The sequence below is a fragment of the Tetrao urogallus genome (genome assembly GCF_951394365.1).
Source record: "Tetrao urogallus genome assembly, chromosome: 2".
NCBI lineage: Eukaryota > Metazoa > Chordata > Aves > Galliformes > Phasianidae > Tetrao > Tetrao urogallus.
In genome coordinates this window covers 3265557-3280825 of record NC_136814.1, presented here as the reverse complement: position 1 = coordinate 3280825, position 15269 = coordinate 3265557, and the positions used below count along the sequence as shown (strand labels likewise).

Here is a 15269-nt window from a genome sequence, read left to right as displayed (position 1 = left end):
GCCCCCTTTCACCAATCCCACTCACCTCCGCCGCCAGACCCCGCCCCCCTCCCTACCCCTCCCGGCAGGGCTTCGGCGCTCCGTCGTCGCCCCACGCCGCACGGCGAGGAGGGCTGGATGTCCATATAATGTATAGGCAGGCCCGGGTGGTGCGACGCAGGGCTTTGCGATGCTCCAGATTACTTGCTCTGGAAGCCACAAGGGCAGATCACGCCCGAGCAGTCTGGTGGCCTTCTACAATGCAGCAGAACAAGGGAGGGCAACTGGTGTCATGTGTGCAGTGCAAAGCCTTTAACGGTCCCCAACCGCAGCCTTACCTCTAAGCAGAGAGAGATAGGCTGAGGAGTGAGTTGGATGGATGCAGCCAGAAGGTTGAAGTCCTTATTTCTACGGCCAGGTGGAGCCCAGTGACATACAATGTTCCCCCATTAGGACCAGCGCCCTTCAGCATCCTTATCAGTGACACAGGTGGACAGAGCAAACTTGCTGTGCCTGTCTTTTGCAGGCACAGCAAGCAGTTGACTTGCTGTCAACAGCAAGTTTGCTGATGACACTGAGCTGAGTGTTGTGGCTGATACAAAAGAGGAAGGGATGCTACCCAAGGGGATCTGAGCAGGCAAGCAGGCCTAGGAGAACCTATTGAGGTTCAACAAGGCCCTGGCAGTGCTGCCCAGAGCCTGGAGGTGCCCAAGGCCAGGTTGGGTGGGCCCTGGGCAGCCTGAGCTGGTGGAGGGTTGGAGCTCAATGGTCAGCCTTCTGTACTTGTATAAGGATCCTAGCCTCTGTCTTCAGCTCTCAGGTTACTGATGAACATAGGTCATCATCAAGTGCTCTGTGTAAGTTAGCAGTTCATCACGCAGCGTACCCAGCCTCCTCCCATCATTAAACAATAACTGATGTCAATGATTAACTGCTAAATTTAGTGTACTAACAAGAACCATTTAATGCAGCTTACTTTGCTCCATATACGCATATAAAAGTGCTGTAATACAAGATTCCAGTTATAAGGAATAGGTACTTCATAACATACTGAATACTGCACTTGACTTGCACAGCCAGATACACAAACCCTCCATCTGCTCTCCTGTGATAGCATTTCCAGTTTCCACATTCACGTGAGACTTTACACAAGATAAAGCTCCTTCACATAACAGTGCCATTTCCTGCAGCAGCTGCCCCTTCAACTGTTTAACCTCATCCATGATGTACCTGACCACAGTGACTGAAGGCAGGCAGCCAGAAAATGTGCTGGAGACCTGTGCAGCTGAGGATTAGCTCCTCCTTGTCGACCACTGTGTTTTTACCCTGAGTTACACAGCTCTTTCAGAAGTAAGATCACCAGGCACAGCAGCAGCAGGGGACAAGTTTAAGATCTCTTCAAAAGAAGGTCCTTCATCTTCAAGAGGTATCTCTGCCTCAAACATACGCTGAAGCAGAGCATCAACTGTCCTGTACCCTGGAGGTGGCAAAAGAGTCACTGTAAGCATTCATGTCTGTTTTTCCAGCATATGCACCTGCCTTAATAGACCTCTTACTTAAAGGCTGCTCCCAGTGTTTCACACTACAGAGGCAAGAAAACAAATGCCTCACTGATATTTACTGATATTTTAGTCTGCTTTTCAACACTTTGAGCACTTGTGAAGAATAAACTCTTATTTTAAGAATTCATGCACTTCTATTCCCACATTTCCTTCAACAGATCTGTGATCCCTACTGGGAAAGTGAGAAGCATGGGCTACAGGAGCTGCTAAGATGCAGCAAGAAATCTAGTGGAAGAAAAAAAAAAAACAAAAAAAAAACAGGCACTAAGCTAGAGGAAAGCAGTGGATAGTCACCCCATGATCTAAGCCAGGAGGAGTACGGAGTGCACTGAGGAAGGAAAGAAGACAGGCTTCTTGGCAGTAGCAAGATCTCAGCCACCAAGGCAGTGTCTCCACAGACTGGCTATTGAAGACAAGCACACACTGTAAGAGAGAGGAAGAAAAAGCTGCTCCAGAAGTAAAAAGAAACAGCAGAATCCACAGCTCTCAGCACAACTCTAGCCAAGTTTTAGCTGCTTTTATGGCTAAGGAAAGCAGAAGTGCTTGGGAACTTCCTCAGAGACAGGGCAACTAACAGGGACAGTTCAGAACCTTGGCCTTCTAAACAAAAAAAAAAAAATAAGACATAACAGCAGCAGTCACCATACCCCTGAAAGAACCTGTAGGGCAACACTTACGTTTGGAGGCAATTTTAAACACCAGCCCTTTAGGCTTTGCCTTTGTTCCACCTTCCCCCTCAAGGTCATTGTCAGCACTCTCCATGTTATCAAGGAGTTGTTCATCCTGGAGCGCCTCCCTACACAAGAAAGATCAGAGGTCACTCTACAGGGGCCCACGTATACACACCAGCAATGCATTCTCTTGGACAAGGCAAGCATCACAGTCATGCTGTTAGTCTCCAGCATCTCCTGCCCCCAGATGACAGTCTAAATCTAGAAAAGCTCAGTGAGGCAGAGTTCACTGCGTTCCCACCTCCAAGGGGAAAGCAAGTTACTTTCTACTACCATCCTTAGACCAAGACGTTTAAGGTCACGACAGATTAGCAAGATCTTTGTGACAAGGAAGAGGAGTCTCAGTTCACACCCAGAGATGGGAGGAAGCATCTCCTGCCGTCCCACTGCTCTCACTGGAGTTGCCAAGCCAACCACACCCAGCACTGCTGTTTGAGGGGGCTTGCTTACTCTTGAACTCCCATTCCCAGCTCCTGGATTTTCTGCTCAATGGCTGTCTCCACTTCACTCTTCTCTAGGGAGTACTCCACAAAGAAAGCTTCCAAGATGAATGACACAAAGATGCTGAAAGAAATGAGAAGTAGAATCACATAGCGGCTTTCCCTTACTGGAAACCCTCCAGCTTCAGACATCAACTGCTCTGATTTAGACAGGCTCATAGCCCAGCTTCGGGTACTGAGGGCTTATGGCAACGTCTACTGGAGATGAGCTCTAAGGCAGAGCACCACTCCGTGGAGTTAAGAACATTCGCAAGAGGCTCTTCAAAGAGAGGGGCAGGACACATGTCAGAGCAGCACACCATACACAATCTTGGGATCATAAACACTGCCCTGGCAAGGGTCAGAGCCCCTCTTCACTCCACTAAGGATAAGAGAAAGCCAAAAATCTTACTTGACAATAATTATAACCATCACAATGTGGAAGGCGATGAAATAAAGCTTTGCAGGCTGAGCAGTCACGTTGGCAAATCCGTTGGCAAAAAGTATAAAGGGAATTAAGGGCAAAATTGTTAAAGGTGAAGACCTTGCTCTGAAGTAGTGCTGAGGGAGGGATCAAATACTACTTCCTAGCAGTAGCATTCAGGAATAAGGGAATAACAAGTCCTGTGCAGGGAACATTCCTCCATTTTGGAATGACAATGAGTGCATAGGTACATTCAGTACAAAGGAAAAAAATAGGGCTTAGGGGAAAAAGGAAACATGGGTCACCAAGTTCTCATTTGTACATTCCACTACAAAAAGGATATCATGCCACTGGTTGACTACAGTAAGCTCCATCAGAACAATGAAGGAAGATGCAAAGTTGTTGAAGTTGTTCTTGCAGTATTTTCCACGGGCAAACAAAGAATCCTTGAGAGCTGGGTTTCCACATTCCAAAGCATAAGGAGCATTTGAGTTTGTAGGGAAGAACTGGATTTTCCCATGGAATAACTCCATTCCAATTATAGCAAATATACAGTATACAACCTGGGAAGAGAAACACCATTACAGGCCTCTTCACTGAACAGAAAGCCCCATGGCAGGTTTAAAAGCTCCAGCAGGCTTTACTTTTCAGTTTTTACTGATACAGGCTGTAAGATATTCAGCCCCCTCAAAAGCAACTAAGCAACTACTTGACATTCCTGCCCAGGACTGCAGACCAAATACACAGAAATGAAACATTCTCAAACCTGGAGGAAAACTTATTTCTAAAAAGTGATTTTAGAAAATAAGTGTTCTCATTCAGCTTCTTGCCCAAACCATAACTTGATTCCCTGTAGTATCCAAAGCCTAGACTGCACAGAACATCTTTGCTGCCCCATGGAAGACATAATGTCCTGGCAATTTCTGACCTGGCAACTAGCAGTAACCCACACTTTGCACATGTGAAGATGTGCCATAACTAAGAACCAAATGTACACTGAGTTTCAGTGGCTCAACACCCAAACATTTGCATTCATTCTCTTGAAAACCAGGTGTGCGTGAGACTTAACACATCCCTGCGAATCTGAATGCTCTGAGCTAAGATACCAGGTTTTCTTACCAGAGTCAGCCCTCCAAATGTCAGCATGGTTGGCACGATGTTTATCAGTGTGTTCATGATGACTCGGAACCTGCAGCAAATGATTCATGATAACTACTACTGTGGGGAGGCTTTTTTTTTTTTTTTTTTTTTTTTTTTTTAAAAAAAATCTCATGCTTACTTATCACATCCCATCCAGCATGAGCTCCCCAAATATCCTTACTTATTGCCACAGAGAGGTTGCAGCAGCTGGGTTCATCCCAGGCAAGTTGAGACAAGGCCTTGGGATGTTTTCTTGAATGCCATCATCAATCTAAAGCAACCCTACAGAGCAGCTTAAAGCACTGTTTCTGCCAGCCTGATCCAGCTTGCCCCACAAACATATCCCCATTCTGTTCATCACCTTTGTATGCTGTCAACAATCCTTATTAGCCTGAGGACCCTTAATATGAAGACAATGTCCAGGATCTGTTGACTGTTATATTTTGTGGCTGAGAAAAGAAAAAAAAATATATATATATATATATATGTCTTCTGAAAAATAAGCATGTAAACTCTTACAAGTGTAAGCACGTGCTAGGTCCTCATTAAACACTTAAAAAAAACACAATAGGTTTTTTTTAAAGTTAGTGGGGGAAGGGGAGGAACTTGGTTCTTAGAAACCCTATAGGAATTCCATTATCCTGCCAAAAAGCCTCCCAAGACCAAGATGATGGCAAAAGACAGCTCAAAACCACTGAGTCTCCCAGATGCATGCAGGCTGCTCAAGCTGCACTTACTCGATTTCAAGGTGGTATTGAGTATCGTTGCAGTCAAGGCAGCAATGATGATGAGGGTATCAAACCTAGCATGAGGGAAGGCAGTGCTGTTAGATTTGTGGGCAACACAGAATGGGCACTTCAGCTCCCACATGACATACATGAGAGGAAGAAGAAGGGTCACTACTTCTGTGTGGCAGACAGCCCTGCTTCCTCTCAGGGTTATTTGCAACAGAGGAAGGTGGGAAAGCTTTATTTAGCAAAATACTTTCCCCTGCCCAGCCACTACTTTCATGAACTGCAATCACATTTGACTGGAGCTAGCAGAGGGCCAGAGAACAGCAGTCTGTTAGACAGGAATGAGTACACTGTCCTCTCATGCATAAACTCATTTTAACTGCATCCTAGAACATGAGTTGTCTGGAAGCCTATTCCCTCAGACTTTCACTTCTTGACAAACCGAACACAAAGATCTCACTGAAATGCATACTCACCAGTTCCAGAACTGAGTTTTGCCAAAGAATGCCCTTGGTTCGTATGTGTATACTTTCAGGAGTATCTCAATTATATATAAAGCAAGGAAGACCCACTCTGCATAAGAAATATAAGGGCTTTCCTCATCCAGAGCAATGAAGATTGCATTTATTAGTATGATCACATCATAAGTCCAAACAAATCCCCTGCAAGCAGAGTGGAAAAACAAAACAGAACAAAAACAGTCAGCTCACCACTCTCAAGAAGGTAAAAATCAGTTACTTCAGGAGTTCTTTGCCTCCTCCCTCTGACATTACAATTTAGGCAATTACTCATCAGCTTCTGCAAAACCTGCATTTTGGGAAGTTACTGTGGAGTTGAGTCTAGCACATTACACAGCCTTCAAGGTACACCACTGCCAGTACTTTCAGAGTTAAGCTCTCAGAAATTTATTACAGCTGGATTTCCACCAAGTCTAGCAGCATTTAATCAAGAAGAACTGGACAAATAAAACTGAGAGGAGATGGGTGTGCTACAATTAGATGGAACTGAATAAGCTGGGAAAGTGGATGGAGAGAAGCCTCGTCATATTCAAACGGAAATGCCAAGTCCTGCTATTGGTGAAGGCCAGGAGGAAGGCAGCCGGGCAGACTGGGGACAGAGCAACTGAAAAGCAGCTCTGCAGAGCGCCTCGCTGGTGATGCATGGAGGGAGAGAGGGGTGTCTTGCTCTGCTTGTCGACCATGAGCCAGCAATGCACCCTGGTGGCAAAGCTGACCAACAGCATCCTGGACTACCTCGGTACAAGAGCTGTGAACAGGTCACGAATGCCAAAGGCCTCGTTTGGGTGCTGTGGCAGGATCTGGGCTGGACTGGAACCTACTGGAGCTAGTACAGCAAAGGAGCACGAAAAGCAAGTAAAAAACAGAGTAACCTGACACAGCACTAAGAGACCTGGTGATGTTCAGCCTGAAGGGGAGAAAGGTTGGGGAGGAAGTCTTAATGTGTATAAATACCTGATAGGAGGGTGTAGAGAAGATGGAGCCAGACTCTTCTCAGTGGTATCCAGTGAAAGCACAAGAAGCAATAGGCACAAATTGAAATACAGGAAACCTCATTTAAACAAGAAAGCTTCTTTCCCCTTCTTTTTGACCGTCCTCAGTTTTAAACACTGGAACAGGTTGCACAGAGGTTGTGGAGTTTCTCCTAGCATATGTTCAAAATTCAACTGGACAAAACCTTGAGTAACCTACTCTATCTGACCCTGCTTGGAGCAGGGAGGTTACACCTGACTATCTCTGGAAGTCCCTTCCAACCTCAATAACTTCTGCATCTCTGAGAAGACTCAGATGTGAATCAGAGCACTAGCAGCTCACAGCACCAATTTAATAAAAGCTGGTGAAACAATACAATGCAGATTTACAGCAGACTGCTGACTTACAATCATCGCTGTCATAAAATCATAGGAATGGCCTGGGTTTAGAAGGACCACAGTGATCACCTAATTTCAACCCCCCTTCTGTGTGCAGGATCACCAACCACCAGACCAGGCTGCCCAGAGCCACATCCAGCCACTTTCCAGTAAAGCCAGTAGCCTGGTCCTTCCAGGCAGGCCATAAAGCACTCCCTGCTTTCAGGGAAAGTTATTTACACTCAGCACCTATAGAAGAGCAAGTGGGATTGGAAGAGGCAAAGAACCACCAACATCCAAGCCTACTCTCTCCATACCTAACAAAGGTAGTCTAAAAGCAATTAATTTACAGAACACTTTCAAAATTAGAACCTCCAGTTTGCCTGAATAGAGCTTGCACTTTTCATCATGACACCCAGCAGAGTATTTACTTACAACAGTAGTGTTCTGCAGTGTTTTACATGTTAGGAGCTGCTTGCTCCACCAACACAGACTTACCTGTGCCTAACCACGCTGCGCAGGAACTGACTCACTGCTGATCTGTATACACGAGGCATCCACTGCCCCAATGGATGGCTGCGTATTTTCAGGGCAATCACCTGGATGTTGAGCAGATCTGCCAGCTGTACAAAGGACTTCTTGTCTGCAGCAGGGAGAGAGCACTGAACATCAGTCCACTGTCATTTAAAAACAGACCTGCCTGGCAAATCTATGTGCATGTAAGTTGTAGCAATCTGGACTCAGATTACAATCTCTGTACCTCTGCAGTCAGAGGTACAAGCCCAGAGAGATATCCACCACAAAACAGGTAGAAGTCAGTGTTCAAGCAGTTCCTCTGCCCCACTCCTGACAGACTGGCTTAAAGTGAGGCCAAAAGCCAACAAAAACCTTTAATGATCTAGCATGATGAGACTGGCCCATCCCTCCCAGTATTCTGTCTCCAGACAACACAAAGCAAGTGGCTCTAACAGAATATGTGCTGTATTATTTGGAGGAATCTGCTAACAAGGGAAGTGGTCTTTGTCCTGTGCTGAGAAGAGGAAGAATCTTTTTTCATAGGGAACTTGGCCCGATGACAAATGGCCATGAAGAACTGCCCACAGCATACAGCACAGGCACAAAGAACAGCCTTTCAGGACCTCAGTAATCCAGAGAGGGAAGTAAGGCCCTCTCAATCCATTACATAACATGAGTTCCAGTAGCAGAACCCTGGAACCAGGCTCCTGATCCCAGGCTCCTCCCCAGTCCATGCGCACAGAGCGCCCCACTGCCCACCTATGAAACCCTTCTGCTCATCATCTGAGATGCGTAGCAGCAACTCTCTGTGGGAGTTGCTGATATCAGGAGCCACCAGCTTGACAAGCTGCTTCCACTGGGCTTCTCTAACCACAAACTGCGTTCCCTCTTCTTCCTTCAGGAGGTTGAAGGCCTCTATCATCTTGCGGCGCTTCATGTAAGCAAGTGTACGGATCTCATTCTAGAAAGAATGAGAAGATTCAGGCAGCTTCAGTCACACTTTCCCCTTCTTGGTTTACCTTATTTCCCTAGCACAGAGACCTGTCACTCCAAGCTTGTTTCTCTTACTAGACATCACGTAGAGCAGAACCGATGGGGTGATGAGAAATGCCATTTAACAGGCAACCACAGGCCTCTGGAGGGATCACTGGATTGCTTTCTGTTGGGAGATGCATTGAAACAAACGGAAGGGAAGACAAAGGATGGTATCTAACAGGAAGGAGATGAGGCAATATCTCCCAAAGATCACAGGATCTGCATGCCTGCCGGTCACAGAAGGAAAGAGGATATGTCCACACACATTTGCCATTTATAAGGGAATACTGCTGACATCAAGGGTGGAGATCTTTTTCTGTACAAGATTATAAGCAGACTAAAGAAGCTCATAACCTTGGGAAACATCCTAGCAGACTGCTTACTGGGTAGGAGAGTCAATCCCCTCATGGGGCACCCAGGAATTTCCAGCTCTCATCCTTTGATCACACCTATCCAAACTGTGCCTATTCATCTGGTGCAGAAGAAACAAGAGTTCAGATTACTTCAACCTTCCTTCACATTTCCCTTGCTCCAAGAATCCATGCAGTGGCAGAAAAAGCGTGCTGTGTACTTACAGCCACCTGAAAACAGTCTGCATAGAAGCAGTGGTTTCTTTGCTAGAACTAATCCTGTAACAGACATAACAGACATGCACCTCCTAGCTGTTTCAAACACACCAGAATAGAGCATTTCATTTTCATATACTTAGAATTAGCAGTAATCTCCACTGTATGAAAAGCAGACGAGTATAGGCTGGAAGCTACATGTTTATTCAGGAGAAGCTGTTCACCTTCTCCACATCTTGCAGAAGCCTCCCAAGGGAAGGCCAGATGCCCCCATGCAAGGTTATACAGAACAGCAGGTAGTTGATGATCACACTTCACCCCTCCGCTTATTACCTTCAGGTGTTTTTTGTAATTGTTATACACAACAGCCAGGAAGAGTGACATGAAGATGTAAGTGTTGACGATGACAAAGGCAATGAAGAACAGGGCATACCACGAGCTGAAGTCAAATGCTGGCATCCTAGAGAGAAGAGAAATTACTTGCTGAGCAGACAAGGAAATACAACCAAACCATCTTCCTGATGATTAGTAGAATGTTTTGGATAGCCAGGTGAGACAGCCTGGAGGGGAAAAAAAAGAAAAAGAAGGAAAAACCAAGAACTCTGCGTATTAAGTTACAAAAGTTTAATTCCACCAAGTTTGAATCCTGTGTTTAATTGGTCCCTCACTCATTTGACACAGAAAAGAAAGCATAATTAAACTTCTGTCAGCATGACTAAGTTCAGACACACCGTGTCTTGGGTGAGGTCTCAGTCACACTGGTGAGTTATTGGCTTCAGAGTCCCTCACTGCACTTCTGCTTAGGTTCCCTAGGAGAACAATTTGTATTTCACCATTTAAATACCTGGGGCCCCCATAACACTCCAGTTCTGTTCAGTACATCTCCAGCACACAAATGAGTCCCACTCCACCCTCAATCCCATCTTTCCTGATGAAACGGTAACAACTCAGAAAAGTGAAGATCAGAAGTCCAAGCCTCTTTTAACACAGCTGTGCAAGTTATGAAAGTATGCGTACATATCCCTGCAAACGTCATGAGATGAGAGACATCCAATCACTAGAGCACACTTCCTTTTTTATAAAACTGTTCTAATCAAAGAGCTAGGGGATTTGTCTCTTAGATCAATGCCTTACTCAGCTGATGGATCTTTTGGAAAGCTTTACTTTCAGTGCATCTTTTAAAGAAGTCCTCCCAACCTGTGGGGTCAGACCTCAGACTGTGGTTCAGAGGCCATCGATAAAACAGATGGGTAACAACTCTCGAAAATCCTACGAGCTGGAGAAGTGAGAGCCCTATTTCTACTCTGGAAGACATTGCTTTGCACAGCAGTACTGTTTAACCTGAGACCCTGCCAGGATGCACAAAAGACAGTGCTCAGATAGCCAAGTGTGAGCGTTCAGGTCTAGCTGTTGCATCAAGATACTTCTTGGTTACCTAGTGCCAGAGGGATAGGAAGCTGAGAAACATACAGCAGCAGAACAAGCAGGGTTTATCTCATCAGTAGGTAGTGTTAGAAGACTCTTCCCTGCTCCCCTCTCCCCCTCTCCTTATTCCCCAAATGGGCCTAGTAAGTGATGTCACCTGCCAGAGATGCTGATCACAGCTTCATAGCACAACGCAGTTATTTTTCCCTTACACTAGGAGCAGGACACCAGCATTTGCAACACAAAGACTGCAAGCTCAGCATACATACATGACATCCGGGCTGTTTGCAGTCGTCACCAACACATAGAGGTCAAACACAATTTCTAGGTAGTCTCTAAAATATGGCAAGCCTTCTGCTGTCTGGAGGTTCCTAGGAAGAAGGCAACCTGGTGTCAAGCACAGAGACCATATCCCACTCCAGCAACTACAGGTATCAGCACTTTGTATTTAGCAGAAATCATCTGGAGTTGCCAGATCCATTCTGTTCAGGAGGAATCGCAGCCATTCATCCCCCCATACTCTGAACAACAACAACCACCACCACCCCCACCACCACACAAAAAATGTTTTCACACCTCTCACCAAACAGCTTCAGAGCCATGAGGGAGAACATGAGAAGGCTAAACATGAAGAGCAAGAAGACATAGGTGATCTCTGGCAGTGTATTGCGGATGCTGCGGAAGGCTCTTCGTATCTGTCATGGACAAAGGAAGTGTTTAGAAGCACTTTTCCTATCACCATTCTCTCAGGACAGAACACCTACACAGGGACAGGCACAGTGAGACACACAGCCTTGTCTGTTGCCTGGAAGGAAAAATTCTGACTGCATGAGTTCTTCCTACTCTTACACGTTTTCCTCGGATAACAAGAGGCAAGCCCTGCTACTCAGGCAAACCTGTGCAAGAGTACCAGAGCTTTCCTCTTCATCCTCCCAGCTTATGTTGCATCGTGAACTTAGTTAAGCAAGGAACAGAGAGCCCCAGGCATCACTGAAGTGCTCTTGCTCTAAAGGACTGGTCAGAGACAGAAGTCCATCACTCCAGGACACTAAATATGCTCCAAGCTTGAGAGTTCAACTGCTCCCTCCTGCAGGCTTCCACAGTGTAACAGTTTATTTGCAAATCAGAACAGAATAGTCTTGGGTAGCAGGGCAAAGATCTTCCTGTGACAGTAGGGAGCAGAGTCCAAACCATCCATCTGGACCACGAGCTCAGTTTGGGGAACTGTGCAACATTTGTGCTTGTTTGCCTAGGAGACTTCCAGAAATAAGTAACCTGGCCCCAGTCTCAAGAAGAAACAGTTTTCTTGTACATACTTATACATACTGCTTGCATTTACTACTTCTGAGAGTAGCAACTAACTGCTTGCAAACAGACATTGGTCTTCCATACAAGCTGTAGGAATCAGAGCCCGTAGGCTGAGCTTATGAGAAACATTATTCTTTCCTCCACACGGTGCCCGTCTTTAACAAAGATGACAAGACAACACTGTGTATGGCAAGATGCTCTGGTTTCAGTCTCAAGCATGTTCAGGGCTCTGTGGACTGGGTTGCTGCTGTCCAAACTTAGGAAGATGCTTTGCAGTACCTTGCACTATGCCCAAGCAGCATCCTTGTGAATGCACCCTTTTCTCTGTCTCGAAATCATGCTCCAGGTCACCTCAGAGAAAGTCACTTCAATGAGTCTGAATTCTGCTATTCTACATTCTACTACATGTTCCCTTGGTTCTCAGAAAGCAGCATGCTGTCCAGAAGCAGTAATTCCCATGAGATCCATTCCTTACCTGGCGACTCTCTGCAAAGTTGACCAGGAAGATGGGCCTCACTATTCTGGACCATCGAACACTCTTTATGTTGTATATCCTGAGGGCCCCATATATGGCCAAATCAGTCAGAGATAGCTGTAGAAGAAAGGATGAAAATGCACAGGAACGAAGTCGGAAACTGTATGAGCTAATCCAATTACTTTCACCATCTAGACAAGCCAGATGCACATACAACAGGTCTGTGAGAACAGGCTGATGTGCCAATTGGTTTGGCCATGGCCCTTGTGCAGCAGATCCCAGAAGAGACACAGGAGGAACAAAAAGCTGCCTCCACATAGCCCAGCTCAACCCTCGTGATCTCAAGACCTAACTCACCAGGATTGCAACCATGATGCAGATGTTCTTGGTATCCTTCCAAAATACATTACGACGGGTGATTTTTGCAAAATGCATCAGTCGGCCAAAGAACACCAGAAGGCACAACACCTCCACTAAAGAAGTGGCCTGCAGACAGAAGAGACTCCAGTCAGGACTAACAAAAGCAATGCTAGTCCTCTCCATACCGATAAGGATTCTCAGGCTGAGGTGCAGGTGAGAAAATAAATATATAGGGTTCATATAGAAGTTCTGCCAGTGAGCTTTGCTGCTGGCTGTTCTACAAGCTCACACATGGCAACAGTTTTAGGCTTCCTTTGTGAAATTCCCTGCTAAGCACAGGTTAGAACCAATCACTGTGTATTTGGTTAGGATTTGAGGAGTACATCAATCACAATGACTGGTGCAGAGAAAAAGGATAAAGGCTGAAAGTGTGGAAGGGAGCACTGTGACACTGCCTAATCATATCAGCCATTGGGGATGTCCACAGGACCATATCTAGTTTTTATGCCCATTTTTGACCCCATTCCAGCATATGGAAAGTATGAACAGGAAGATCAGCAGCAAGCATCTCTTTACACCTTGGTAACTTGTCTCAAGCATGAAATACACCACTGAGCCAACACAATAGTAGCTGCATTATCACTTCTGCACTGCCTGGAAACTCACCAGGAAAGGGAGCGGATACACAGCAGGTTCTTCAAACACTGCCAGGGAGAGGTTGAGAAAGATGAAGATATAGGTGGCTGTTCGCGTAAACCAGTGGTTATAGAGATAATAAAGCCTGTAGAGAGAAGGCAGTGGCACCATAAGTAAGGGGTTCAGTGTATGTATCCACGTGGTCAGCAAGTCTGTCTTGGAAAAACAGCACACACTGCCCAAACAGTAAAGAAAAAAGGGTACATCAGCATAGATAGAACAGGGAAGTGTTCAAAAGTTTCTGTTAGAGTAAGCTTTTCTATGTACACACACAAGTCAAGTAGTATTCTGTCCCCTCTAGCAAAGCCTCTGGTGACTGCTGATATTAACCTCGAACACATCAGGCTCTCAGTCTTCCACAGGAATATGTAATAGTGGCTCGTTTTGGAGCACATCCACAGAAAGAGCACGGCGTTTCTCTGCTAATATATAGGATGCCTGTGTTGCCAGGTAACCATCTCACCTGCCCAGTCATCACCCCAAAGGTACAAGGCAGGTGATAAAATGAATGACAACAGATGTCCTTAACAACAGCACTAAGACACCACCACGTAAAACCCACTCACTTCAGCTATTCAGAGTTAACATACTTAGGCAGTACAAAACTCTTGAAGTCTTCAGTAGCTGAGCTAAGAGAATTAAAAGTGCGACCGATGTTGTAAAAGCAGCTAGTCAGGAGAGTCGATATTGCAGGCAAAATAGCTTTGATTTTGGGAATTTCATTTGCCTAACTGCCGATTAACAAGCTTTCGGTGACTTCTTGCTTCTAGCAGTCACTGCCCTTGCAAAAAAGCACCTGAGCAGAGACACCACAAGCTCCTAGGATTAGCTGAAGTGTTGGTGCACATGGGGCTGTTACCATCATTACCAAGCCAGCTGGCACAGGGCTGTTCTCCTGCCTCGCTACCAGAACCCTGCCACACACGCCCCATGCAGCCACCTTCCAGCACATCTTTCCAAGCACTAAGCTGTCCATATTCACAATCTCTGCTAGCACTATAGCTTCATTTTGGTTTTTGCTTCCAGAAAAGAAATAAAAGTTTTCATTTGTCTTCCTATAAGACGCATTGACTTGTATTTAATGTACACATTAAAGCTTCAATTCAGCCTTCACAGTCCTACCCAAGAAGGCCTCTCAGCATTCCACCTTGGCCTCACCATCACCATACAGCTCAGCACAGCTCCACAGACACAGGCTGGCTCCCTCCAACAGAGAACTACCGAGGTTGGAAAAGACTTCCATCATTAAGATCATTAAGCCCAACCCCAACCCATCCCCACTGCCCACATCCCTCAGTGCCACATCCCCACGGCTCTGGGGTCACCACGGTCACCTGCAGGGATGGTGACCCCACCACTCCCTGCGCAGCTGTGCCACTGCCTCACCGCACTTTGGCAGAAGGAACTCACCCCAGCCCCCCCCAACCCCAGGCTGCCTGCAAGGAGCAGAGCCCTGCAGACCCCCTTACCTGACAGCCTCGGGGGAAGTCTTAAAAGGAATATTTCTGTTGTACTGTGCATCAGAGACAAACGCCGCCGCCAGCAGGAGCTCCTGGGGAAGAGACACGGGTCACGGGGTGCTGGGGGGCGAGGGAGGCACCCCGGGGAGACCCCCCCACCCAAAGGCAGAGATGGAGCAACGCCGCCCTGCGCTCCATGCCGCCTCCCCAGCCCGAGGCGAAGGCACTACCTGTGAGGCAGCCTCAGCCATGGCCAGGGAGACGCTTCGCCCCCTCCCGCCGGCCCCGCGGCATTTAACGGGCCCGCCCCCGCCGGCGGAAGCGGGAGGCGGAGGCGGGCCGGGAGGAGGAGAGAGAGGAGGAGCCGCCCGCAGCGCACGTCCCCGCCACCCCGATGGCGCTGGAGGCGCTGAAGCCCCGCGCCGTGCGCTTTGCGCTGCTGGCCGCTTTCGCCGCCGGCGTGCTAGTGGGCTGGCAGGCCGCTCGCGCCCGCCGCCGCTTCCTCCGCTGGC

At 46.9% G+C, this 15269-nt stretch overlaps 1 protein-coding gene across 1 annotated transcript; it reads right to left on the bottom strand.

Moving 5' to 3' along the window:
* Positions 1 to 1310: 1310 nt before the first annotated feature.
* LOC306958955 (two pore channel protein 2-like) lies at positions 1311 to 15008 on the bottom strand (the record flags this gene model as incomplete). The annotated part of the gene is made up of 19 exons (XM_079550590.1): positions 1311 to 1456; positions 2219 to 2337; positions 2723 to 2836; positions 3164 to 3254; positions 3498 to 3738; positions 4295 to 4364; positions 4677 to 4764; positions 5053 to 5117; positions 5526 to 5711; positions 7415 to 7559; positions 8192 to 8393; positions 9367 to 9493; positions 10728 to 10829; positions 11035 to 11153; positions 12242 to 12358; positions 12599 to 12727; positions 13268 to 13382; positions 14767 to 14849; positions 14988 to 15008. 19 exons carry the CDS (start codon positions 15006 to 15008, stop codon positions 1311 to 1313), a joined length of 2280 nt encoding a protein of 759 aa, XP_079406716.1.
* Positions 15009 to 15269: the final 261 nt, after the last annotated feature.